Genomic DNA, 27,946 nt, shown 5'->3' with positions numbered 1-27,946 from the left:
GCCTCCCAATCAGATCTACACGCTTTACAGCCGATGACTAACCATCTCATCATCTCCCATGAGGGTGGGAGCTGCCTCCTTTTCCACGCCCAATGAAAACTTGCTCTTTCCACGCCCTCTAACTCTCTTCTAACCAATCCCCCTCTCTCGCTTCAGCCCGTCCCCCTTTGCTTAAATCCACTATCTAATTGAGGAGCTGCGATTTCTCACGTGAGAAGTTGATTTGTAGTTTGAACACGTGGCTCATTCAAAAAAAAAAAAAAGGGCCAAAATATTCGTGATTTTTTTCTTTTATTTGGAGGCGGCGCTGTCGTCAGCGTAGTGTGACATTTTCACCGTCGGCCTGCTAAGGGGTTCGGGAGTGGGGGGAGACAAAAAGTAGTTTTTTCCCCTGCCTCCTCCTCCGGTTTCTTTCCATGCCCGCCATTGTAGCCTGTGAGGCTTTTTTTACGCGAATGAAATGAGGGCATTTTATTTTTTCAAACACGTTTTCAGTTCTCATTGACAGTAAAGCCGCTGAACGCCCACCCCCTGCTCCCGCGTATTTTGTGTTTGTTGTGCCTGTGAACACTGGGGTTTGCATCGCCCTCGGCGCCTGCTTTCGTACGGAAGATGAACAAGCTGTACATTGGAAACCTAAGCGAGGCGGTGAGCGCCCAGGACCTGGAGAGCCTCTTCAAGGAGTCCAAGATCCCCTTCAGCGGACACTTCCTGCTCAAGGCGGGCTACGCCTTCGTGGACTGCCCCGACGAGAGCTGGGCGATGAAGGCCATCGACGCTCTCTCAGGTGAGCGAGTGCTGGCAGCACCCGGAGTTGGGCCGGGCATGGGGAGGGAGGCCGGGCGTGGAGGAACGGGGGCGCTTCTGGGGTAAACAAGGTTGCAGGTGGGCCACTGTGACTGGCGGACAAGTCTGAAGTGTACTCCCTCCCTTTCCACGATGCTACGCAATGCCCCCCCCCGTCGTCTCAAGAACCTCGCATCATTTGCCATGGCAGGTGTTCTCGAGCATGGGTTGTCGGGGCGGGGGTTGCTCTGGGTCCAGGGACCCACTAGCCACCCAGGGGATCATCCACTCTGCTTCCCCGCCTTCTCATGTATGGGGAGCAGCAGGCATACACAACAAAGCGTGCAGCTACCCGATGGCTGGCGGGGAAGAATAATAACGCGGTTCCACGGAGCGGTACGTGGCTTCCGGTGATGATACCTCCAGGAACGAGGCCGTACGATTTACTCCTTCGCCCGTTCCACGGCCACCTCGCCCTCTCAGCTGACAGAAAAGGGGGGTTGGTGGGGGAGTTGACTCGCTTAACGCTCAAGTCTTCGTGTCTTATCAAATTGTTGTTTACACACGCGAACAGTCTTGGAGTGTGAAGCGTCACTGTGACGGCTTGCTGTACAAACGTAGTTTACGAGCTCGAGTTTTTATCGAGTCGGCGTGCTGCAATGTAAAGTATTCCCTTTGGTTGAACAATAAGTGTTTTGGTATATGTACTTTTTCTACTCGTGAATTAAGATCCACGGATATTCGGAGAATTACACTCTTGGTCTAACGCTCGAAAAGTTGTTTTCGCCTGTCTGTAATGGTCATTTACACCCCCTAACCCCCATGGGGAAGGTGACCTGGCTGTACCTACGCCTATGCATGCATGGGGGACCCCCCCCTGTAATGTTGAGCCTCTGGGTGCGTGTTCGATGCCTTTCGTAACTATGCACTTACAACTCCACTTTAGATTATGGAATTAGAGATGGGGGCCAGGTGGGATTTGCGAATTCTGGCAGTGTACTTTTGGATTGGTTTGTGTGTTTTTGTTTGACAACTGAGGAACATGCGTTGAGCCTAATGGTGCTAATGTCCGGGGAAAAGTGATAAAAGCGGCTGCATTTTAGGATTCTAAACTTTTGAAGGGGAACTCCGTTTTGGGGGGGTGGTTAGGAGCTGGGGGGGGGGTTGTCCTCTGTCGTTACCGTTATCTTGTATGTTGACAGTCCGTGCAGCGCGGCGTCTGTGGCAACTACAGGGAAAACATGGATTTGGTGGATTTCAGACTACACAGGCACAAACATAGAGGCGGTATGGGTGATAATATCGCCATATACAAACCTAGCCTACAACTATGTTGTGTACAGCGTTTAGATTCAACTGGACGCTTCTGGATGGATGATAAAATAGTTCGCATTCCCTACTTTGAAAAACAGTTTTAGCTGCTTCTCAGTATGTTGAGTTTATTTACCTCCTTAAAAAAATAAGTGTGGTGCGTGCTAGTGGCCCCAGAATTTGTGTTTGTCTCTTGGCTCCACACTTGAGGGACGGATGATGATCAGGTATTATGCAAAAAAGCAGCGACTGATCTGCTGGTCAGCACATAGCCTACAGAGGGTTGTGAGAAAGATAAGAACTTTCTGGTTCACAATCTCTGAAACGGGCATCGAGCAGGCTGGTTCCATGTAATAATGTCGCCGGCTTGGGTAAGAATTGTTTGTATTTCTAGTCTTGGACAAAAGGCTTTAGGTTGTGTGCCCGATCAAAGACCATGGCCCGTTATTGTCTGAGTTTAAGCACACCTATGTTACTTAGCCCGAGGCGTGGCCTGGGAACTCCCCTTCATTCAATCAAGAGGGAGAAGGGTTTCCCAGGAAGCATTTAAGGACAAGAGGTAAAATCGGGATATCTGGACCCAGGTTGTAAAAGAAGCTGATGAAGTTGAATTAATGCCTGATGGGTTTGACACTCAGATGAGTGCAAGGCACCAATGGGAGAATGAAGCTTTTGGAGCTAGGGTGGAAGGCTGCTCTTGAGGGGGTCACCAGTACTAACATTGTAAATGATTGATGGTCGGTCATTACATCCTTCTGCAGAAATGCAGACTCCTGCCTCCCTAGGCACAGGAACCCTCCTCACAAGATCTCTTGGTAACCAGTGTTAAAAGGCAGCACTGACTTAACTAAATAACACTCGCACCAGGGTTCTGACCGCTGGAGTCCGCCGACGCATGCATTGGGGAGATGTTTTTGTAAGGACTCTTAAGTTTCCTGTTCCCTACCCACCATCTCTCATTTCCTGCACTATTTAAAAAAAAAAAAAAAAAATCACTGTTGTACTGCACCTGCTAAATTATAAAAGGTGGTTATTTTAGAGACAAGGGCACACAAAGAACTTTCAATTAGATTTGATTGTAATGTTTTCATACTGTAATGTTTTGATTTTTATACTCTTGGAGCAATTCGTTTTAAAATATTATTTTAATTTGTATACTTGATTTTAAAAAAATACCGTGGTAGAGTTCAACATTTCAGATTATCAACACATTTGTCCCAGAAAGTCATAATTTTATTAAAGACGCAAAGGATTATGCTTCCCTTTCATATTTACTACTCGAGCAGCAATGAATAACCAATAATATGAATGGTAACGAAGACTTCCAGTGGAGGTAGTCTTTGGTAGTCCAATATTATTGGTCTCTTAACTGACCACATGACCAACCTAACTAATCAATAAACTCTGTCCATAAACACCCTGAACATCCTCCTTCACTTCCTCTTTTCTTGATCGAAATTGCGTCCACCAGTAACCACAATCCCGTTGCATGATCAGTGCCGTTCCTGAACTTCCCGATGGCTTGGAGTTCCCCACCGAACCTAGTATCATAAAATATATTTTTAGTGTATGTCGAAAAAGTGTGGGACAATCGTATATTACCAACAGTTCAACTTTATACTAATGTACACATTTCCACATCTATATCAATTAATCATTTATGCATGTATATACAGTTATAGCAGATAAATACCATGTTCTACATCCATCATTGAACATACGATTAGTCTGGCTCCTATGTTAAAGGCTTTGGTAGCCATTGTTCCCCTCAGAGTGCATACCGTAACTCTCTGTCATTGCTTGCCTGTACCATCAGCCATCTGGCTATTGTTGCTGGTGTGATGGTCTTGTATGGCTTGCATAATGTTATGAACAATTGGGATACCCCTGGGGGGGTCTCACTTACCTCGTAATATCTTCGTTTGCTGTCAAATATCTAATCGGGCATAACTTGGGCTGCCCTGGAAAATAATCGTACATTATAGATTTCAGTCCTAAGAACAAGTGAGGTCCAAAGTTAGGACCCTCCTGTCCCCTGCACACTTTACAATGCTGCAATCGGCCAATTCTTTGAAAGATTTACAATAATGTAGAGAAAGATAACACAAATAGATACACAACATAATCATATAACAGGATATAGTTGGTTAATCGCTTCAATGTCTTCTAAAAATCAGGCAGTCTGAAATGAGCGGTAAAGACCCCTTCTTCAAGAGCAATTTGGACTGGAAAAAAAACCAACAAACGCTTACAGAGGTTGTGTATCACATTATGATCAAGTAAATACACTCGGGTATGGCCTGTGATCATTTTAGTGCTATTACACATAAGGTTCATTTTCCATGTGTGTGACTATCGGTAACAATCCCCATAGAGTACCCAGAGCCAACTGGAAGTGACGGGGCGATCAAGCAGAGAAAAAAAAAAAATAACCATGGTACTCAAAGATGGACACCCTTGTCTAGCATGCTAAAACCATGCATGTGGAAAGTATTCAGGGATGTTAAACCGGGCAAAAACATTAAAAGGCCTAACTGGCCGATAATCAATCCAATGGATGAGGTTAAACAAAATATAGCCAGGAACAAAAACCCATAAACAATCAATCCAAAAATGTATTAGAAAAGTGTTCAGGGAATCAAATGTCTAAACCTTCTCCAAACCAAGAATATCCAAGGGAGGAGAGCTACTGACCTGGTGTTATCTAAAATAGTCCATATAGAGGTAAGTAGAAAAGGCACAGTGAAATTTCCAAGCTAATTCAAATGCTGCAGAAGTGGGCAGCACTCTTCAAATGTATGTATTACGCTCTGCAAGAGGCACAACCAAAACCCATTAGTCACTATGTGCCTCTGTCTGTCTCTTGTCAGATCTAAATGTAAAGCCCATAGTTTACCCAATGAATGGAAAATCACTCCATTCCTCACACAAAGCGGAAATGCAGCGTTTACTTAAATCTAGACGCGAATGTAGGAAGGTTACATAAACATGAGAAAACACGGATATCTGTGTATAAAGAGGTAGGAGACTGTGGAAAGAAAGGATAAAGACAATTATAGAAGGACGACACAATGGATAAATCGTCACCACATTCAGCTCCAAGTTGAAGCTCCAAATCAATAAGTAAACTCGCCTTACAAACAGTGCAGGTGAAAACGCATTGCAGATCAAAAGGAACCGCATGCACTCTTGACATTCCCTCTGGAGCCATAGAACTGCAGCCTATTGCTACCAACAAAAGTAAATCTCGAGCTACTGCAGAGATGGAGGGCGGAGGGCGGACTAACGGCTAACTAATCAATACGAACAGCCATCTTGGATTGGGAACAACAAACCAGTAAACATAGAAGGTGGACTAATCCACTGGGGAAACCATGAGAGGCCATACACCAGCTAAGTGACATTGAGTAAAGTAAAACGGGTCAAAATTGCGGGCAAAAGAAATACCTCATAGAGAATACCAAGATGGCTACAAAAAAATATGAGGCATCCTAGCAATTGTCGGAGTCCACATCCAATTGGCTCCACTAGGTACCCGTAGCCATCTAGTGTAAGCAATAGTTAAATTCATACCATAAAATGTGCCCTAATGATCTAACATGAAGGTAAGTTATACAGAGTGGCCGTCCAGGGGACTACTCTCTATGTACTCAAAATTGCATGTATGAGCAGGTTTTCAATCCTAAAAAGAGACCATAGTTAAAAGCAACATAACCGAATTTTGCATAATGAGAAAATGCATATTGGGGTTCTACATTAAGATAACCACATAAATGATGAGCAAGAAAAATGTACACATAACTTATGTTTAGTTCACAAAGTTAAATAGATCAAATTTCAATGTATGGCAACAATAGTTGACCCCAATAGTCCCATGTGATTATGTATTTCAGGGATGGTTTAATCCAGTAACCCATCCTAATTAATCAACTTATCCAAATGGCATCTAGGTTTTATATACTATTCTCCGAGAGCACAGTCACAGTATTCAGATTGTATACATACAGGCTAGCAGTATACATTACCAGCCAGGTATATTCAGCAACTATGTCATGGGTAATTACACAAAGCAATTCAAACAAAACTTTTCATTGAGCCCTCTCGGATGAACAATGTCAAGGAGATGTATCAAAAGCATCTCTCTCTGCAGGAGGTAGGAGTAGTAGTTACTCCCCCAGCCCTCCCTGGGCGTTTACAACCTCCAGTATCACGAACTTCATTTGACCCACGGATTGTTGGTACTCTTGAAAGTGTCTTGCCAAAGGGGATTTTAAATTGTTACATCATATGTTAAACTTGTGCTCTGTCCAACCTTCTTTCACAGGTCTCCATGTTTGGCCTACATAGAGATGTCCACACAGACGTTTAATAGCATAAACTACACCTGTGGTGAGGCAAGTAGCATAATCTGCCGAGTTTGATTATTTTAATTTTTACCCGTGTGGATGAGAGATAGTGTCACCTTTTAAAAATGTTATTGTAGTGGCTGAACCCAAGGCAGCGGAAAGTACCCTTCCTATGTGTGCTCAACAATTGTTTATCCTTTTGCGCTCTTTTTGCTCTCACTAATTTGTCCCTGAGATTCTTGACCCTTTTGAAAGCCATCATGGGTGGCTTTTGAGTTTGTGTGTAATGCGGGGTCATATTGTAATGCTTGATAATTCTACTAATTAGGAAACTTTGCCTAGAGAATTTAGATATAAATGGAAGTGGGACCTCTTTAGTCTGTTTTTTGGGCACAAGCCACTGCTCTTGTGTAATCTCTGTAGACCTAGTCTTAGCCTCGCCGAGGACAACAGGAGGCTAACCGCGCTTTTTGAATTTGACTAACATGGAACACTCTGCGTCAAGTCCTGCCGGATTTGACTGTAGGGAAGGCTTTGTAACATTGCCCTTGGGTGAATACTTGTATAATGAAGCAAGTTATTGGCATCCGCCGGCTTGTGGTAGATTGTGGTAACAATATTGCCTTCCTCGACCGAACTTGCATCTAAAAAGTGTAACGAAGGTTAACAAACCTTCTGGGGTCGGGCATGGCCCCGGTTTACGCCAACTTATTTAAGAAGAGATTAATTCTAGATAAACCAAAATGGGCTAACATCCCTTTATGGAAAAGATGGATAGATTACATCTTTGGGATTTGGTGTGGGTCAGAACAATGCCTTTCTTTGAATATCTGAATACAGTTCATACATGCATCAAGTTAATCCTAGAGTTTGGCAACCAGCTCCTAAAATGAGATTCTACCAAGGAGCAAAAGATCTTCCCTGTAACAGCTAGTAGGGCAATCGGTCTAACATTCTCAAGATGAATCTGCCCCTCTTTTTATGGATTGGTACTAAAATCAAAGTTTTCCATGAAGGGAACTTGCATAAGTGTAATGACCTTTCTAAAAAAGTGTTTACAAAATGTGCACCCAAAGGGTTGGGTTACCCTTTAAGGTTAAGTTCGAGCCCTGGTGCTCTTAGTAATTGTAAGGATATCATCTTTGTCAAATGGTAACCTCCACTTAACCCTTCTGGTTGGTTCCTCATCACAGGGGAGGGGGGTACAGTCTCACTGCTATAGATCTTAGAATAAAAAGCAATCCATTCCTCCTTGGAAACTGGATTAGTGTGCAGATTTTCTTGCAGGTTTAGCTGCTTGTTAATTGGCCTGTATTATGATCTCCCAATGCTCTTAACATATGTTTAGCGTCCTGCGGCAAGAATTATTTGTATTGCTGCAACCAATTATTGTATTTATTCTTTATCTTGCCCTTGAGGATTACACTAGCACTACAGGGTAACTGACCAAGCAGACAAAGTTCTCTTCTCATCATCCTCTTCTTTTCTTTTTTGTTAAACTTTCTTTGTTTACCATCAACAACTTAAAAATCAAGACCAGTAAAACCAACCCTCCTTTCCCCCCCCCCCTCCCCATTTATTCCACTCACCCAAAACTACAACTGCAATAGAGGAAAAAAAGGGTAACCTAAATCCACTAGTTGTTACATATTAAGTTTGTTGATATCTCAAGTTAATCGTACCGCTTTATTGCCCAGTGCGCCCCCTCAGGGCCGTCTCCGTTTGTGGGTCCACTAGGTGCCTAAGGTCAAGGTCCAGCAAGTATTGTCTAAAGGGGGGCCAAAAGTCGAGCGGTCGGCTCGAGGCTGGTAATGTTGTAGCATACCTGGTCTCTTTGTTCACAGTCTCATAGTATCTAACCATCTCGAAGACGGGTTTGTCCGACCCCATGTTCTTGCAATCAAGTACCTGGCTATCACAGTTGCCATTCCCATTAACTTCTTCTCGGTGCGGGTACCCTCTTCAATTAGGGCCAATAACCATAGCTCAGGTGTAGAATCTCTAGCGGGGGGTAACATTTCCGCCATCGCCTCTCCTATTGCAGTCCAATAAGGCCTAATGCGTGGACAACACCACGCTACATGAAAGAAGTCAGCTGGCTCAACACCACATCTTTTTTTTTTTTGTTGATAATATTTTATTGATTTAAACAACAATCATTAACAAAACAAAAAGGTCAAGACATACGTGTTCATTGAATAAACCATTAATTTAAGCATAGTTAGTCAGTTGGCTTCCATATGCAGCTGCACCCATATGTTCTATGATCGTGCACCTTGGGGTATCAGAAGTTACTGAGACTCACGTTCTTCCCATTTTCCCCACACTTTGGAAGCCTTTGTGGGACAACCTCTGGCCTTATAAACTCTGTTCCAGCATTGCGCATGTGTCCATATCATCTGCCCATTGACCCAGTGTCGAAGATTCCGGGGCACCCCATTTCTGTGCGATATTTCACTTCATCAGCCCTGCAGCTGTGGACAGGAGCAATCCCTCCCATTTATTAGCAATGTTCTCGTCGGGTTTGCCCAATAATAACACTTTCGGATCTTGTGGTATATCGCGGCCTAGTACACTGGTTAGTTCAGTACAGCATTCCCCCCAGAAGTTCTGGATCCGTGGACAAACACCACATCTCTTACAATTGGGGGATCTACTCGGGGAAATATCTGCTTAGGGCGAGTGGAGAATGAGAAGTTTGGTGGACAAATTTATAATTAACCTGTAGCGACAATTCATAGATATGTACCGTGTCTGCATACAGATTCCATTGGCCCTCATCAAACCCTGTGCACAAAATGGTATTCCATCTGGTTTTGTAGGAGTTACTCCCTGCACCCATCCCAGCTCTGATCAGCCTATAGATGGTGTATACCAATTTCCCTGCCGAGACAGGGCTGACAACATGGCACTGTGCTGGGTGAGGTATATGGGCTCGTGGAAATTCGGGCCATTTATTTTTGTTAACTGCGCAATCTGAAATAGAAAAGTATGTCACAACATTATATGGACCCCTAGTACAAAGCTCCTCCCATTGTATACATTTCCCCATCTTGCACTATATCCCCTAATGTCTGGACTCCTAGGACTTGAAAGTGTTTTCTGAATGCCTGTTCATGCATTAATGGAAGGCCTACTATATTGTACATTGGTAGCTCAGGCAGATATGTGGGGTGGGGTTAGTCTCCAGCAATTGGGTCATTCGTTCCCAGGCTTTACATGTTATTGCTATAGGTTGGACCTCACCCCCTCGGGACAGTGACTGTCTCACCCCAAAGCATGCCCATCAGCCAGTTAGGATCTGCGACCGCTCTTGCAAGTATTGTGTGTAGAGAGTCGGAGCTTGGAGAGCTCCAGCCTGCAATGTATTGCAGCTGAGCCGCCAAGTAATATACAAACGGGTCCAGGTATTCCAGCCCACCAAACTCGTACGATCGAGTTAGTGTATCCAGGGATATCTTAAGTTGCTTCCCCACTCACACTAATCTGGACATCAAGCTACGTATCCGGCGCCAGTAGCTGAGGGGCGGCCATACTGGAACGTTATTGAATATATAAAGCATTTTGGGGAGAAACGCCATTTTAGCCAATGCTATATGCGCCGCTTGTTTAATCGGGAGTCGTATCCATGTCTCTAATTTACTCTCCATTTCCTCCAAGGGTGAAACATAGTTTGACTTTTGTATAGCCCATCCTGAGTCGTGGATACCATGATGCCTAGGTAGTGTATCCTCTTCGGGCACCACCGGAATTCATCCCCCACGTTGGTCTGCTGCACCCCGGGGGTTAGGGGAAGTATTTCAGACTTCTCCCAATTGAGCCCAGAGTGTTCACCAACCCTTATCACCTCCTGTATTAGGGGGGGCTATGTACTGCCGAGGGTGCCTAGAGTACAAAAGGATATCGTCAGTGTACAATGATATGGTGGAGAGATGTGATTGAACATGTATCCCACGGCTTGCGTGTAATTCCTGGATATGACAGGCCAGGGGTTCCATCGCCAGAGCAAAAAGGATGGGGGGAGAAGGGGCTGCATAGGGTATATGTACGTCGATTGTCCCGTTTGTGTGTACAGCTGCCCGCGGAGCAGTGTATAATAGTTTAACCCAGCTACTATAACAAAGTCCTAACCCAGACTGACAGAGCACTTCGAATACAAAGGGCTATTCCACAGAATCGAAGGCTTTTTTGGCACCTAGTGCCGCCACCGCCATTGGAATTTTCTGGTTGACATTATTTATGAGGGTGAATAAGCACCTGAGATTATTTTGGGTGGATCTGCCTGGAATGAACACAGCCTGGTCAAGGAGAACCAAGGCTGGCATGTGAGGAAGGAGGCGATTTGTGAGTACTTTAGCCAAGATTTTGTTGACTGTGTTCATTAATGACAAGGGCCTAAATGATGATAACATACAGGGTTCCTTCCGGGTTTTAAAAGGACTGTGACTAGAGCGGTTCTGGTAGATTCTGGCAGGGAGCCACTGGCCAGAGCGTTAGCATACATGGCCGTCAAATGGGGAATTACCAGGTCGACATACGCCTTGTAAAATTCTATCATTATGCTGTCCGTTCCATGGGCCTTCCCACTAGGTAGGGATTTAATTGCGTTTCGAATTTCTTCTTCGGTAATGGTACCATTGAGGGTGCTACCTATGTCCTGGTCCAGCCAGTCTAGGGCTACCTCATCTAGACATCTTATCAGTTCATCGTGCCCGGGAGTAGGGTACAAAACGTACAGCTGCTCGTAGTACTCAGCGTCCCATTTGTACCCTCCACTTCTACTATATAGGTGATGTGGCCATTATATAATCAATCCTAGACACACTGCTGTGTACGCTCAAGAAGAATGTGTATTCCCTTGTATCAGTGTGTTTACTTTACTCTGCCATACGTCGACCAGATCATGGTATTGGGAGATGGTGTTCTATGCTCTGACCGTCTGCGGATGCACCGATTATTGTGTTACCGATCTGTCTAGGTCCAGTGTAGAGCAAAGTTGATGTCGCCGCCCATACTATCTCATAGTTCAGGAATTTGTGTATATGCCTGGCACACTGAAAGAACTCTGGAGAGTCAATGTTTGGAGCATAGATATTCACTAGAAGGAGCTTAATAACCAGCATCTCACCTGCCAACATAAGGACTCGCCCTCCCTCGTCCGTGACCCCCTCGTGTAGTTTATACTGCAGCGAATTGTGTATATAAACGGCCACCCCTCTAGAATGAGTGGTGAAGGAGTCGTCGTACCTGTGTATTCCCCATCCAGGCAACCTGGGGTGGAGGGGGGGGGTGCGTTCACGGGCTAAATGGGTCTCCTGTAGGCACAGTACGTTTGCCCCTTGGTTTCTACTATAGTTCGCGATTAGTCGCGCCTTCTTGGAGTTGGTGAGCCCTCGTATGTTCCACGAGAGAATTGTCAACATTGGTCCGGATTTCCCACCCAGCGATAAGTTGGCCATAACTTTAGCAGAATCCTAACTGACAGCCCAGGGTAGCATGTTTTAGGACTATGCATCGAGATATCCTGTGTAGTTTTCCATGCTATATCCATGCAGTGTATGTGAGTCATCCAAGGTGAGCACAAAGCCTTTATACCAAAAATCATTAACATTCGAGCCCCAACATTTGCTCCCCCCATGGCAGAAACAACCTTCCAGCACCCATTCCTCGCCCCCCCCCTCCCCCCACCCTTAACTAAGCACATGCTTTAAATGGAACCATCTGCAGTAACTGCAGGTTGTGGAGCGCTAGAGGCGGCCAATGTGTTCTTAGTGGCTTCGGCCATCAGTGTCTCAACCAGGCCATGCTCGAACATTACAGGAGCGTGGTATAACTCGCCATCGAAAGAACACACTGGAATTCCTTGCAGCGTTACAAATGATCAGGGACGCTGTAGGGCGTGTGCGGGCGACCCTCCAGTATCTGGTAGATTCTCTGCAAAGCGTTCTGCCACCTCGGTTGAAGCGAAGAACACAGTAGATCCATTATGTTGAACAGAGTTTGGCAGGGAACAGCATTGCATATTTAACACCTTTTTATTTTTTTAAAAACATTTTTTTGTTGTTTTTTTTGTTTTTTTTCTCATGGTGCGTTTAGCTTTCTGGAATCATTTGCGTTGGTCCTGTACACTGGGGCTAAAGTCGGGGAATAGTCGGATTATGGAGGACCCCCAGCGTAGCTCACCTTTTTCCCTGGCGATGCAAAGGATAGTGTTGCATTCTCTATAGTTAAAATTCTTGCTATTATAGGGCGCTCAGGCGCTCCAGGAGGCAGTCGGGTGGCCAGGGACCGGTGGGCTCTTTCGACCATGAACACAGTGGTCAGCGGCGGATTTTCCAGTATTTCCACCAATAGTGTTTCGACAAACTTTTCCCTGTTTTCTATGGCCGTCGATTCCGGAATGCCCAGTATCCGTACGTTTTTTTGTCTGGAGCGCCACTCCAAATCTTTGTTCTTTGCCAATACCCTTTTCACCGTTTGCTGCATTCCAGCCATTTCGCATTGCAGAGTAGCAGCTTTGTCCTCACCGTCCCCAACCCGCTGCTCAGCTTCAGTCATGCGCCCACACAGTTTGTCAATTGTCAATCTGTATAGCCGATGCATCCACCTTGTATGATAGAGCATCAATTGTCCCCCCCCCCCACAGGTTATCTGTGCTGCTCTTCAGGGCAAGTAGAATTTGATTTAGGGCAGCCACATCCAGTTGAGACGGAGGCTGGCTCACAGAGGGAGGCAGCGTCTGGTCTGAGCGGGCAAACTCCATCCTGGCCTGCTCCTTGGTGGTCACCATAGTAGTGCCCGTTGCCGCGTGATTTCTCTTAAATGGACACCGCACTCCTCTAGCTCGTGCGGGGGGTTGGGGTGCCTTGTATGATCTTATTGCCACTAATCAATGTGCCACCTGTGTCCCTTTGCAGATTTTGGATGGTCGTGCAGGCCCGTGTGGTGTTTCAGAGCTGGGGCCTCTCAGTTGCCATCTGTCCCACAGAACCATCCGCTCAGGAAGGTCAAGGGTGCGAATTGCCCTGTTCGGGTGTTCTAGGCGTGCCCAGGTACGGCCATTCAAGTTATAGCCTAGTCAGTCGTAGAGGCTGCAGGCCCCTGAACCCCTCCCCTGTACAGAGCCGGCTTAAACAGTTTCCAGGTCCTAATATGACTGCCAGCTGCGGCCCTTGCCCATGCAGGGGCGTCCTGGTCGGACGGCCAGGGGCAGCACAGCAGGGCCCTCCACCACACGAGTGTAACCCGATTCCTCCCCAGCCACCAAGCCACGTGCAGTGTAGCAATCCAGTCTACTGAAGAGCTGAAGCCCCCCAGTGCATATGCCCCGGACCCGCCCTGCTGTGGACAATCCGGAGCTGGCGGGGCGATCCAAGGGGTTATTCACAATTGGGGGTGACCAGGCCAGTTGATGCTTTTTGCAGAATTGTAGTTCAGTCCAACCTCCCAGGGACATAAAATGGCAGCAGCAGTTTCGTGCTATTCCAGCATGTATTTTGGCTGTTGCACATATGCCCGCTGACCCTAGCCAGCAGCACCCCCCCAAACCCCCTCCCCCCCCCCCCCCCCCAGACTCCAGGGCCAAGCTTCTGCCGTTTCCTGGCCCACCAGGGCAACGTGGCCCAAGCCGCAAGGCAACCAAGGCACAAATCGCCCAGCACAGCCTGGGGCACGCAGGGCTATATGGTGCCTACTGTTATTCACTGGGGGGGGGGGGGGGGGATCGGGGACAGAGGTACGCAGCAACTCGGCAAGCAGGCCAGCGCTCACTGCAGTGCCGCCGATACGTGCGCAGGCAGGATCCGTTGGCTGTAGATCTTCTTTCTTGGGGCGGACCGCAACGAGGGAGGGCCCCGTAGCAGGCCAGGTCACGCCGGGGGCCAGAGCAGCCCTCTGCCCTGGGACTCCCCGACAGCATGCCGGCCTGCCCAGTCCATCCCCTGTGGTGGCGGTGGGTCCCCCCAACAGCAGCAGCAATCGGAAGTGTGCCCAAGCAGCCAGGACCAAATCCCGGTTGAGCGGGTGATGTGTTCACGTTCCTCCCCCGTCGATCCAGCAATCCCTCAAGCTGGGGACGGGGCGGCGTCCCAAAGGATGTTGTTAGCAGCCAGGCAGTCCGGTGGAGGGGGCAGTGCAGCAGCGAAAGCCGGGGATCTGGGCCGCTCTCACCCCCCTATTCGGAGCACACGCCGCTGGAAGCCCAAGCTGTCACCAGCACGCAGACAGTCCCTCAGGCGGCCCTCCGCTTACACGGGTGCCTCTCCCCCTCGCTCCTCTAGCAAGGCGGCAGGGCCCAGGGCCAACGTTGAGTTTGCTTTTTAGTGCGTTGGAGCCGTTCAGTTTCGGGTCGAAAAGATGCCGCAGGTGTCCCGACAGCTGGACATCCACTCCAAAGGACGATCTTAGTCCCGGTCTGCAGGATATTTAGTAGGATATTGCAGCCGGAGCCTCTCGGGCAGCGGCCATTTCTTTAGCCGCGCAAAAACGCCTCCCTACCCCCATCTTCCTCTTATGAGCAAGAACCTCGTGGTCAAAATTGTAAAGATGCCTACATTTCTCCTATTGATAAAGGGATTCATACAAACCTCCCATAAACCCCTCTTGTGTTATTAGAAATATAACCTATTCAAGTCAGTGCCCTGTAATGCGGATAGAACATTATTGAACTGTTCCAGTATGTACTTTCTGGCGTTGTTGCAACTCATTCTTGTTTTGAAATATTCTTTATCACTTGTCTGAGTTTTCACTTTCTAATTTAGCCACAGACCTGCATGATCACTGGTAAATGTTGCTTGTACCAAACGGGTTTCGCATTTCAGCTTCAGTGACGGATCTAGTGAATTGTAGACCACATTGGACCATTTCTCCAAGTAGGCTTGGGAGGGATGTTCCCTTTCATATTGCCATTAACCCCAACTAGTCCTCAATCTTTCGACATCTCACATTTACCACCCTCTTCAAATGGTGCCCTTCATGCATGCCGATACAGACTCATCCAAACATCTGTCCTCTAGATAGCAACTGTTAAAATATCCACACATGATTGCCTATCTATCATGCATACAGTTGTTTTGTTATAGCTTTTTCTATTGCATCCATCATTTCCCTAAGGGAATAGCACAAGAGTCCCAGTAGAGGTTTATCAGTAAGGTTGTGGGTTTTTCAAAATAAATACCTCTTACCCATTCCAATATAAGCATTTAGCGATTTCAACTCTGTGGCACATAAACCCTTCCCACTACAAACCCCTACCAACAAAGCTGCTGCGCTATGTCTTCTATTGTTTAACCAAGCCTGATAAGGAAACCATCTAATATTGAAGCAGCCACGTTTCGTGCAAGACAGATATCAGCCTGGGTTAAATCCACATTCCCTGCCTAAAACAAATGGGTGTGACCCCTCGTGTTCCGGACTAGAATGCAGATTGTGCTTACGTTTGGAGAAGATATTGGCTATTGATTAGCAAAAGATGTCGTATTCAAGGCCTTTGTCAACCATAGACAATTGCCCGCTTTTACTGACCTTGGTTAACTTCCCACATCATGCATTACCTCTCTAGAGGAGGGATACGCCCTGGATCAAGTCCATCTCAGATTTCCACCAGGTTCCACCCTGCAACATTGCTCTTCCGTACCACCTTCCTTTGGGATAAAGCACTCTTTCCCTACCTCCTTTGTATACAGGGTTAAATCCTATCCCTGTCCGAGTAAATGCTAAGCAGCAAACAGTAGGCTTATGTTATTGTTTAAAGCACAGACCTAGCTCGAGAGCAGTGGAGCGCTATACAGTGTGGGTAGCCGGAATTTGGGCTGCCATCTTTCAACAGTAGTGCAGTAATCTGAGGTCTTTGTGTTGGTACTTGCGTCCATTGGTATTAGTCCTTGATCAGGTGGTGTTGAAAGAGCCATGTTTAGAATTGCAAAGTTGGAGAACTGTGGGGATATTCCAAGCTGTCACTGGCATAGAGTTCCAGAGGGTGGGTGCTTGACAAGAGGATTGTTTGCGGGTCCTCTCTTAGCGGGCGAGTTATGATTCAAACTGGTTGGTAGATTTGCTTTGTGAGGAGCGTGTGCCACCAGATATGTGGAGCTTAGCCGCCATGGTATGCTGGTGTGCTATTCGTGACTGCTTTGTAGATGATACATGCAATCTTGAACAGTATCCTGGCTTGGAGTCGAAGCCACTGTAGTTCGCGTAGTATGGGGCTAATTGTCACATTTCCATGCTCCTGTAATAAGACGTGCTGCAGCATGGTGGACTGCTTTTAGGGGGATCCTTCTAGGTGCGTATCATTGAGCAATTGTAGGACGTTATTTAGTAGGTTTTTTTTTTTTTTTTATTATTTTTTTTATTTTTTGGGGTGTGAACATGAGGACCAAGTCTTGGATGGGTTTAGTTTGAGGTAGGTAGTTTTATTTTTTGGGGTGTGAACATATGAGGACCAAGTCTTGGATGGGTTTAGTTTGAGGTAGGTAGTTTTATTTTTTGGGGTGTGAACATATGAGGACCAAGTCTTGGATGGGTTTAGTTTGAGGTAGGTAGTTGACATCCAGGACTGGATGATGGCTAGTTAATCACAGAGACTAATGATGTCCTGCACGCTTTTTACTCTAATGTACAACAGAGTATCGTCTCTGTATTGGTGGATGGCTATGTTGGGATCTTTGAAGAGGCTGTTGGGATCTTTGAGGAGGCTCCGCAGGAGACTTGGAGTTAGAACACAAGGGCTTCCGCACGTGCTGCGTAGAAGGTGAGGTGTCCATTAGGGACCCATTTTAAAGCCTTATAGCTACTACTTGTGTGTTTGGTGATTTTAACTGCTTTTAGATCTCTTACTCTGTTTTATGTAACGTGCTCGGCTCGCACTACTTGTGTGTTGATTCTCGACCTGCGTGTACACTCTACCGCAGTCCTCTTTCTTTGCACATGAGGCTGCGTTTCCCCGGCTCCCACGGGACATTTAAAAGCTTGATATGTGGTAGGGCTTCCACACGTGCGGCGGGAACGCCGCCAGTGCACCGAAGGCGCGCTTAAGGCAAGCCCGCCTGTGCTGTTAGGACTTACTGGGTTCCTGGACTGCCATGTACTCATCTCCTTGGCGCCCCTTGAAACCATCTGGCCCCTCGGCCTTTCCAAAAGCCTTATTGCACCTGTCATCCAGAAAGCTAATAGTAAACCTAGTACCTCGCCCACTACTACAACATCCTTGCTTCATTGAGGTTTGTTAAATACGCGCTTGCTGGTCGTGCATGCTTTTGACTGCCACAATCTGTGCCACAATCTGATAACTACAAGTCAGCCTGATTTACTGTTTCTCACTGAAACCTGGCTCCATGACTCCTCTGGCCCCTTCTATTGTACAAGCCCTCCCCAACAACTACAGTTTTATTCATGTTGACCGCCCTTCTATACATCCCGGCGGGGGAGTGGGAATTATATATAAAAACTCTCCTCAATATCTCCTATCTGGTACCAGTACACTCACTGAAGATGGAATGTCTTCTTGCTACTATATCCATATCGGTTTCAATGACACTTATTGTCCTATTGGTATACCACCCCCTGGGGTGGATGCCATGTTCTATACGGACTTCACTGACTTGGTATCGGCTCTCCAAGTCGACCACCCTAATCTATAGGTGTTGGGGGACTTCAATCTGCCTGCCAAGGGCTACCCAGGTTGAACACTTTCTCTTTCTTACGAGCGATCTCAATCTTCCTCAACTGATTCAAGTGCCCACTCATTAGCTGGGCAATACACTTGATTTTATTTGTGCCCCAAGTCACTCATTGCCATTACTACTTCTTGCCCTGTACTCTGGTCTGACCTTTATTTGATTTCCTTCACTGCTGTTCTTCCTATCCCTGTCAGTTGCTCCCTCAAGCTACCCACTTTGAAAAGGAACTGGCGCAAGGTCGATCTCTCTACACTATCAGCTTCACTTCTCTCTCACTGTGCTCCCCTAACTCCTGCATGTTGCAGGACCTGGGTGTGTCCTTCCTGGCTGTTGTTTAACAACTTGTGCCGGCCAAGCTTGGTAAGGAAAGAGCCCATGTGTCCGAACCTTGGTTTTTGGATGAGCTCAGAGCACTCACTTAGCTGCTGCCAAGCTGAACTTAAGTGGAGGGCCAGTTATACAAAGGATAAGAGTAATCTTTCGCTGTGCTCTAACAACTTATCAAAAAGCTATTCTAGTTGCAAAATTATAGCATTTTCGTCAATGTGATGTAGCGGGATGAAGTATGAAAATGCCATTTCTCTAAATGGAGAACTTTTCATATAGACAGCGATCCATTATCCACTGCTGGACAAACATGGCTACTTTAAGTATTGTTTATCTGAAATCAAAAAAACTGATTGACAGAAATCACCAAAGCAATTTTGTCAAAATGTATGTTTTTTTAAATATGGTTTGAATTAAACAAAAGTGTTGTATATATTTTCCTAAATCCAGGGTTGTGTATGGCCACTTAGTTTCATGAACAAGTCACATATGAAATGAGAATTGAAAGAAAGTGTACAGTAAGATACAAAGCGGTAGACGGGGGTAATTCGTGTTTCATTTTTCCTTTTACAGTATTCTTGCTCGGCTACATGTCCCCACCCCCCATTAACAAAAAACTCGAGTATGACCTAGCTTTGATTATTGTCTCCAATGTTACCACCTGGCATGCTGTCAAATGCACCAGTGGGATCTATCCCAACCAAATCAACATAGTCCACCTCCCGACAGGAATGCATAGTTTCCGATAATAGTTTGCAAATACATCACAGATCTCATCTACGTCTCTTGTTTCGCCTCCCTTTTCCTGAAGTACACTATGTACATGGCTAGAGGGCTGATCACGTTTTTCCAGCCACACTAGTCGCTACCCTGCTTTGTCCCCAACTTCATATACCCTTGCTCTCTAGGCCATATGCGCATGTATCCTGCCCAGAGTCATGGCACTACGCACAGATAAGGTATTTGTCTCAAAATACTCCCTTGGTCTGTCCCTCAGTTTGTATGTTACTGCATGGAAACCTAGATGGTACGCATTTACCCTCCAGGACCAGGCTCACAAAATCTACTAGCCCACTAAGCATTGGAGAGTAGTGTTTGTGCAGGGCGAGTTCCAATGTGCATCATACTCTACCTTGCTGGCGAGTATGGAAATTTTAAAATGTATTTTTCATTTACTGCAAACGCACTTTATTTGCAGTAAATGGTCAGTACAGGTTTCACTGTGCATGCTTGACAGCATTGCAACAGGTGTGCTTATGGCAGCATGCACCATTTTACAAAAAGCACTGGTAAATATTTTGTCACCAGTCACCTTGGGACAAGTACATTTTGAGTATCTAAACTAAGGAACTCGTGCTGCGGGTTTAGTGGGATTTTTAAGAATTTGCAAGGCCTCCTCCAGGAGTATGATCCTTGCCCATGGAGATCGGCAATGGGGAGTGATCCGAGATGTCCCTTGGTAGGAGCGGGGCCTCATTTAGTCGCCCTTCGTCTGACCCTGTTGCAAAGAAATAGTTGAATCTGGAGAGTGAGAGGTGTGCCCCAGAATTAAATTAGTAACCCAACTCCTGTGGTTGTAATGCATGCCACACGTCCATTGGCATTCAGATTTGTGTGGTTATCTTCCCCCATTCCTCAGGGATCGGATAACTGGCTTGGCCCCTGTCGATAATGTAATTGAAATATTCCCCCCACCACCCAATGAATACAAATGGTATAGTTTGTATAGGTGGAGGGGCATACATGCAAATCGGACATAGCCCATACCCCCTAAATCCCCAGGGAGCCCTTCACCTATATGCATCTCACATTAAATCCCTCTCCCCCCCCCCGGTTATCTCGTACCGCAGAGGACACCACAAACTGCACTTGATTCCTAACCATTATCATGACCCCTCTGGAGCCTCTTGAAAAGCCAACATGTATGTTAAGCTTAGTTATTCCTGCAATTTCATTTTTTACCTCTGATCCCAAGAGGGTTGTGTCTCGGTGGAAGACAAAATTTGGTCTGTGCCTGTTTTAAAGCTTGAATGACCATTTCCTGTTTAATCTCATTGCACAAACCATTGACATTCTAGGACATGCACTGGACCTTACACCATTTTAGTCCGCAACATGAGCTCCTGTGTGGGTGTCCGACCATGTCTAACGGTCCCGCGCCCGTTGGAAATATCTGCATAACCACCTATTTGTGGCAACACCCTCCCAGTGTAGTGAAAACCATAACAAAAAACTCACCCCCTCACACTATACAACCCTTGAAGTAGGTGTATGCGTCGCCCAAATGAAAAAAGAAAATGTAACCTGGAAGTCTTAGACAGGGGAACGCTTCTGCCGCACCCTTCCTCTGAGCCCGCCCTCGGCCCATGTCAAAACCGCCCTGTATTCCCCCCACCCCCCAGTGCTCCAGATAAGATTTTGAGGTGGGAGTGTTTTACTCTCTATTTTTAAACTTTGCGAGTAAATGTGATTTTAAGAGAGTAAAAATGACTTTTCTCCTTTGCAAGAGTGAAATGTAGGTAACATCCAGCCGACGTGTGAAAAACTGTATGGAAATCATTACTGTGCGGCAGCTTTCTGCATTGTGACAGAATACACCTTTAATTTTGTCCATTTGATCTCTCGTGTACATATTTAAATGTTGAAATCACAAAAACCTAGCCAATTATGTAGTAAAGCAAACATATTGTATTGTGTGTTTTGAGATTCGATAGCAGAATTGTCTTTTGATTAATGAAAGTCCTAATTTCCTGGAACTATTACTACCTATTGGTATGCCAGTGTTATGATGGAACAGTGCAGAGGCAAGAACTCCATGCTAAATTCTATATCTAATCTAGTGGCCAAATGGTTATTTATGTAGCTCTTTTTGGCAAAGCACTGTGCATAGAACATATTTATCACAATTACTACCAAACCAAAGTTGGTACTCCTTTATCAACCTTGAAAGGCTGAGTTGGACTTGCCAGGATTCGAACCCGCACCCTACAGATCACGCACAGATTACAGCAACGAGTGCTCAACCGGCTGAGCTATCTTATTGGTTAACTAAATATCGACTGGGGTATAATAATCACAGTACCTAGATGTATGACGAGCCATTCATGAAGCGCTACATAAAGTTAAATACTTATCTGAATTATCACAGGGACATGTTTTGGATGTTTTAATTGTAGTTCCGAAGATTTGAGAGGCTATAACACCTGTGATCAGTGTAAGGACAGTCACCCTTGAGAAAAGACTCTGCTGCCACTGACCATTTATAGTTAAGTACCCCATTGACTGCAAGGTTGAATGGATGTAAACTAGACTGTGCATAGTCATCAGTTTACACACTGTGAGTGTAAATAAAATTAGAAGTGAAAAAATGATCTGCCTCTGCATGATTATGCACACAGCCCCGGAACTTTAAAAATACATTTGTGCAATACTGGTTTGCGTTCACTGGAAAAAAGCATAACTTGTTAAAAAAATAAGAATTCTCATTGCAATCAAATTAGTTATACAATCCTAAAATTCTAGGAAAACATGAACAATGCTTCTGAAGCTGAATGGAAAGAAACCATTCCTTTTATCAGTGTGTAGTTTATTTTTTTGAAAGGCTTCAGAGAAATACTTTGTTTCAGAGGTGGCTTGCAATTACATCCATGTGGTTAAACATCAAAAGAAGCCTTCTGGGTTTTGTCAAGTAACCCGACCTTTGCGCTGCCCTCTGCTCTAAACCTGTGTGTAAATGTACCCAGGAAAATAAAGCTGTTGTATTTACAAGATTCTCATGCTCAAAAAGGCCTGGTACCCACCTTATCTAGAGGCCTGCCCCCAACCCAACACCCCCCCCCCCCCCCCCAAGTACGAAGGCTTGACTGTACAACATCCTACTCCGTCTCTGCATCAGTCTCATGTTTGCTGGATCTGGTCTCAGAAAAGAGCCCAAGGACTGCGAGTTGAAAATCATACTGCCACGCTCCCCGCTATCTCTGGTGTCAACCTGAAATCCCTTTCAGTCCGTCGGTCCATGATGGGACTGCCAGCTCCCTCTGTGTTCAGCGGAGCCTGGGTGTCCTCAAGTGCAGAACCTCTGGCCGGTCCCTGCCCTGCTATTATACCAGTGTACCATTCGGATGCACAAGCACTCTTTTCGTGTCTCTCCACCCTCTGGTTTCCAGGACGTCTGCCATGGTCACTGTACCTTCTGGGTCCAAGTCCTCTCCCCCTCTGCCTACCACGGTCATCTTGTGTGGCACCCAGATTGTCAATCCAGTCTTGGAATACATGCTCTTAATTTGCTTTTGGATGCATCCTAGGATTTCCTCATCCTCTGTACCTCCTTGGTGAAATCTGGGAATAACCAAGAGCCTGGCGTCTGTCAATGATTTCTCTAGGTGGGGCCTTTACAGGTGGCGGCATGCCATGGATACGGGGTGCCCTCTCAATGGTGAACCATTTGGATAGGCCTTTAATGCCCATCCCCTCCACTATGAGCTTCTCGAAGTATGGTTCTATGCTGCGGCCCTCTTGCTCCTGCGTGATTCCCAAAATGCAGATGGTTTATGAAGATGTATCTCCTGGAGCTGCCCTCCGCCCACTTTTCCAGGGTTTTGATTACTGCCACCAATGCTTTCACCCTTGCACAGACTTCTTTCTGTCTTCTGTGACTCCGACCCGCTGTTCCACCTTTGCCAATTTCTCATTGACCTTTTGAGCTCGGCTCTCACTAGAGATGCCTCCACTAACTGAATATTGTTCTCCACTGAGGAGCGTAAGCCCTGAATGGCAGCCCTTATCTGTGTAAGTGACATTGAGTAAGATTCCCGCGGCTCTAGAGTTGGCTCACCCTGCAGGTGTTGGTGTGCACCTGCCTTTTTTATTTATTAATTTATTTATTTTTTGCTCTCCCAACCCCATAAAGTGATCCATGCTCTGCTTCTGCCCTTTAACCATTTTGCTCTATTCTGTGGTGGAGGGTCCAGCGATCTGCTCCTGTGCGCCTTCCGACTCCTCTGGTCGTACCTCCCATCAAGGACGTCGGGTGTGCGAAGCAATGCAGTTCAGCCAACCCTTCTATTCAATGTCACTCCAGGAGAGACTGGGCGGCCTCGCAGCCAGTGGCCGGGTTACCATAGCTGGAGTCTGTCTGGCTTCAAGGCCCCTCAATTGCTTCCGTTGTTGCTCCCTGCGTCTTCGAGGCCTGACCTCACGGTATATGAGGCCTGACCTTGTGCTCTTATATATACTGTACTTCTCTAGCCTTAAGCTCAAAGGGCAGAAGTACTGGGCGTCGGGTATCTGTCTTTCTCCTCCAGCGCACTGGCTTCTCACAGCCTCACCCTTAGGGCTCTGCCCTATTTGTAACCACCAAATCCGTCGATTCGGCACTGTTCGTGGGTGAAACGTGAAACTCCTGCTAGACCTGCAGGTTGAGTAACCAAGTAAATGGTTAATTTCAATAAACATTGTTTGACGAGTCTCAAATATATTTGTTTTGGTAAGAGCTGTGATGGGCGCATTATTCTTGTGGAAGAGTTGGCAAAGCTCGGACAGATCCATGTTTTTGGAAAACGTTTTTTGTTTAAAGGCAAATGGCATGTGCCACACAAAATACTTTACTTTCTCCCTCAATTTCATGAGCTGCTTATTTGCCACACCCAGTTTGCGTCACATTTGCGTTCTTACATAAAACAGGTAGCAAGCACCCTTTTGTTAAACTAGCTGAAAGCAGGTTGCCTTATTACACATCATTTTACTTTGTGTCTACGGACCTGATTCCCAGTGTTCTTCTATGGGATTATGCCATTATAAAATGCTTCTGTAAATCGGGCCCTAAGTCTTCAAAGTACATTTCAAATACTCGGAACATAATTTTGCATTGCTTCATATTCTTGTATTTGTGTTCCTCCATTCAAGCTGAGGAAAATAAAGGTACAGCATCTTTCACTTATTTATGAAATTCAGGTTGCTTTATTATGATGTGCACTTTGAGCTCTCTTTAAAGCAGCCCACATATTTCTATCAACTAGAGCTGACAACATAGGAGGTGAAGTGCCAAAGTTGTTCTAAAAATCTTGCTTCTCCACTTGTGTGATCCCAGAAACATCGGGTTACCCGACTATGCCCCATCTGCCAAAATGATTTCTCGAGTTATTCAGTTCGCACTGAATGTGTGCTATTTTTAAAAAAAAAAAAAAAGCCTTGCTTGAGTAGCAAAGCCTCATTTCATTCCTTCTGATGACAGTTTCTTTTATGTCCGTGTGATAAAATAGGAGCTCTGCATATCTATTGCTGCGCAGGGCTTCTTAAATCCTAGAACCTGCCTGGGGAAATGAGTGGACCATGTTAATACTCTTTGAAAAGCTCGAACATATTTATTGCACTAAACTTATGAGGGATGATGAACCACCATACTATGTGACAGGGGAGAAACGAGACTAAAACATAATGTGGGGGAGGCATGTATGCTAACCCTTTAACCTTAAAATGTTGGAGAGGGGCCAACTTCAGAGACGACAGTGGGCCAAACCATGTTTGTGGGCGTGGTCAGCAAGTAATCTTTGTGAAAACTAGTGCCACGTTACCAGCAAATTGTGTACTTTAATCAGACCCTCCAGAAAATTGCAGCATGAAATGGAAAATATTGCGGCACAAAAAAGAAAAAAATTGCGGCACCCAACTGCGTTTTTTGCGGCATTTTCTAACGTTGAAAAATATATCATTTAACATCTTTTTTAGCCTAAAACCAAGTAATTGCAAGGCTTTTGTTAGTGAGGAACAAAATGTGTTCTGTCTGGCTGCGCTCTGACAGCCAGGTCGAGTCACCACAGCCTAACATTTTGGATTGTGGTGGGGGAAAGGGGATACAGCCTGATGAGCTCCAAGGAAATGGTGCTGTGCCACTACTTCCAGCAGACAAGTGGAAAGCAAATAAACGGGCTTGAATTCAAAAGTGTAACCCTGGTTGAAGCCCATGGGTTTGCTTTTCGCTTGTCCTATGACCCCAGGAGAGAGGGGGAACAACTCTACACTTCTCCATGGAAGGAATCCATGAGGCCAAGACACAGGGGCAATGCAGTGGCAGTAAATGCAAGCCCATAATACCTAGCCAAACAATGAACTCTCTTGGGTGGTCATAATTTCTTGGTTATGCCACCCACACATGGTGACTAAACACACCCACAAACAGAAATGAAACATCACAACACAACCAGGGGTCAAGTCCTACAAATTAAAGTGGGGGAGGGAACTCATTAACAAATGCAATGGCATGTGATGTCATCAGAAATTAGCATATCAAGGTGAAATATGCATATATCATTAAATTGGCTTTGCATAACCACCAAAATTGCACAGGACGAATGGCATTTGCCTTTCATAAATTTTAACACCCAATTTTGTGCGTAATTGGTGTCATACAGCCCTGCCTTGATTCAAGGCTGGGCTGCATGATACAAACGCTCGTAGCTGTATTCGTTTTCAAATTGCTTTACAATTGGCATCATGCAGCCCATGATACCAATTGTAAAGCAATTTGAAATTAATACAGCTACGAGAGTCTTCAATTGGTATCATGCAGCCCAGCCTTAAGGCTGGGCTGCATGATACCAATTGTAGATGAGCGTCAGGAAGCATTAAGTTTATGCTTTCTTTTCCGGCGCTCGACAGGAAAGTAATTTACTTTCCTGTCGAGCGCAGGGAATGAAAACAGTCCAGTGGCCTCTTTGGGTGCTCTGAGTTGGGGGCAGATGAGTGGACAGGCCAGTGCTTACCTGGCTAGCTTCACCAACTGTCAGCTCGGGCACTCAATGAGCCTTGGAGGTGCCTGGGGTCACAGCCAAATGCTGTGCATCTCCCAGGCCTGCGTGACCCTCCCCCAATCCTGGGCCTGCAACGCAGAGCCGTGGTGTTAACCCTCAAGCTGCTGCAATCAGCAGTCAGCTGTGTTTGCTCTAAATCATTAAATGAGCGCGAAAAAAGACACACTAAACTAACGTGTCTTTTTTGCGCTCATTTAATGATTTATAGCGGCAATTGCGGGGAAATGGCAAATTTTGCGTTTTATTTTTTTTTTTTTTTTTGGCAAATCGCAAAATCGCCATAAGGTGGATGGTCTGTTTAATGCACATCAATCCACTGAAACTGGCTCGAAACATGGTTGGACAGAAGGACACAATAGACATTTTTATGGGTAGTTGCCGCCAGCATGGCAATGACGTGGTTGGGAAGAATAAAATTAATTGCCCAGGATTACAAGCTTAGTTAGGTGGTGAAGCCATGATTTTTACCCAGAAATGTAGACCCATTACCACACATCTTCGTACAAATGTTTGTTTGGCAATTATGTAGTAGAGTTGACTTGTAAAGTACACACACCTTACAATATGTAAAGCATAAATAATATAATCGTGATAAGAAAAACAATCCTATTTGTAGCGGTGTCCCAACCTGAATGGAAGACTTCAAGTCCCAGAATGCAAATTTACTTTTGTTCATCTTCAACTAAAACCTCATGGGTATAAACTCTACTTTAAAAAAAAAAGTATATTTACTTGGGTAACTTGCTTTCTGTCGGCTTTCCTGACCAAATGTTTTGTTTAGGGCATCCAACTTCTTAGTGAGACTTCAGCTGAGGATCCAATGCTAAACGCTTCCATAACACTTCTGAAACTAGACATTTGATGACTACTGTAAAGGTGAGTTGCGACCTTTCACCCTTCCAAGAAATCACATGCAAGTACTAACATCCAATCACGATTTCAATCACCTCTGCATACGAAAAGCCCAGATGCTGCTAAACAATTAAAGTATTTGCCAGCGCAGTCCCAGGACAGTTTATCTGTCCTGTTCTGTGGGCTCCATATAAAGCAACATTTCAGGGGAGGAACGAGGGCATTGTGTCTAAAGTCCCATTTGCTTAATGGTTGTTGAGTGCCTGCAATGTGCCTCATAAAACCGTTCTTTCTATCAAGAAATACATGCGCCTGGAGTCTGAAATTTAAACTTTCTTAGTCTTGCTATTGATAGGGACTCCAATCCGACACCTCTGTTCTGTAGCACAGTGAATGCTAATTGCTCCGGAGACCAGCACCCCCCCACAACCTGTAAACTATAGGACAGTTGGCACTCCATGAAGCGGTGACATGATCCTTCTAAATAAATTATGTGCATGCTGCTTCCATCTAGTGGGCACAGAGGACTGACCGCACACCAAATTTAACTTTATTATAAATGAGCATTGCAGAACAGTAGCTTGCCAGGGTGGTCGTGTACATTGAAACACAATCGCCCCTCATAAAAAAACCTTGCCAATACGAGGGGAATTTGCATGGCCTGCGCCCTGTTATTTAACCAACCCCCAGGGCGGTTGCTCGCCCTTCAACACAATATTCAGCCTTGGGTCCAGTTCCACTGCTGTCTCTACACACCCTAGTGTGGTTAGTTTCCAAGGGATCTAGGGCCTCTCCACTCGGTGCTTTTGAACGTAGTGGTGCCACTAATAAAGTGGTA

General features: G+C 45.7%; 1 protein-coding gene across 1 annotated transcript in view; it reads left to right on the top strand.

Annotated features, from left to right (window-relative positions):
• Window positions 1–288: 288 nt before the first annotated feature.
• The window catches only part of IGF2BP3 (insulin like growth factor 2 mRNA binding protein 3), a 1,445,925-nt gene continuing 1,418,267 nt past the window's right edge, over window positions 289–27,946 (top strand). Inside the window, exon 1 of the mRNA XM_069648320.1 lies at window positions 289–787. Within this exon, the coding sequence (XP_069504421.1) occupies window positions 613–787 (175 nt within the window). The 5' untranslated portion in view covers window positions 289–612. The remainder of the gene's footprint in view (window positions 788–27,946) is intronic.

This window comes from Ambystoma mexicanum, chromosome 2q (genome assembly GCF_040938575.1).
Source record: "Ambystoma mexicanum isolate Mex_15411 chromosome 2q, UKY_AmexF1_1, whole genome shotgun sequence".
In the NCBI taxonomy this organism is placed as follows: Eukaryota; Metazoa; Chordata; class Amphibia; order Caudata; family Ambystomatidae; genus Ambystoma; species Ambystoma mexicanum.
This window is presented reverse-complemented; position numbering and strand designations above follow the sequence as displayed.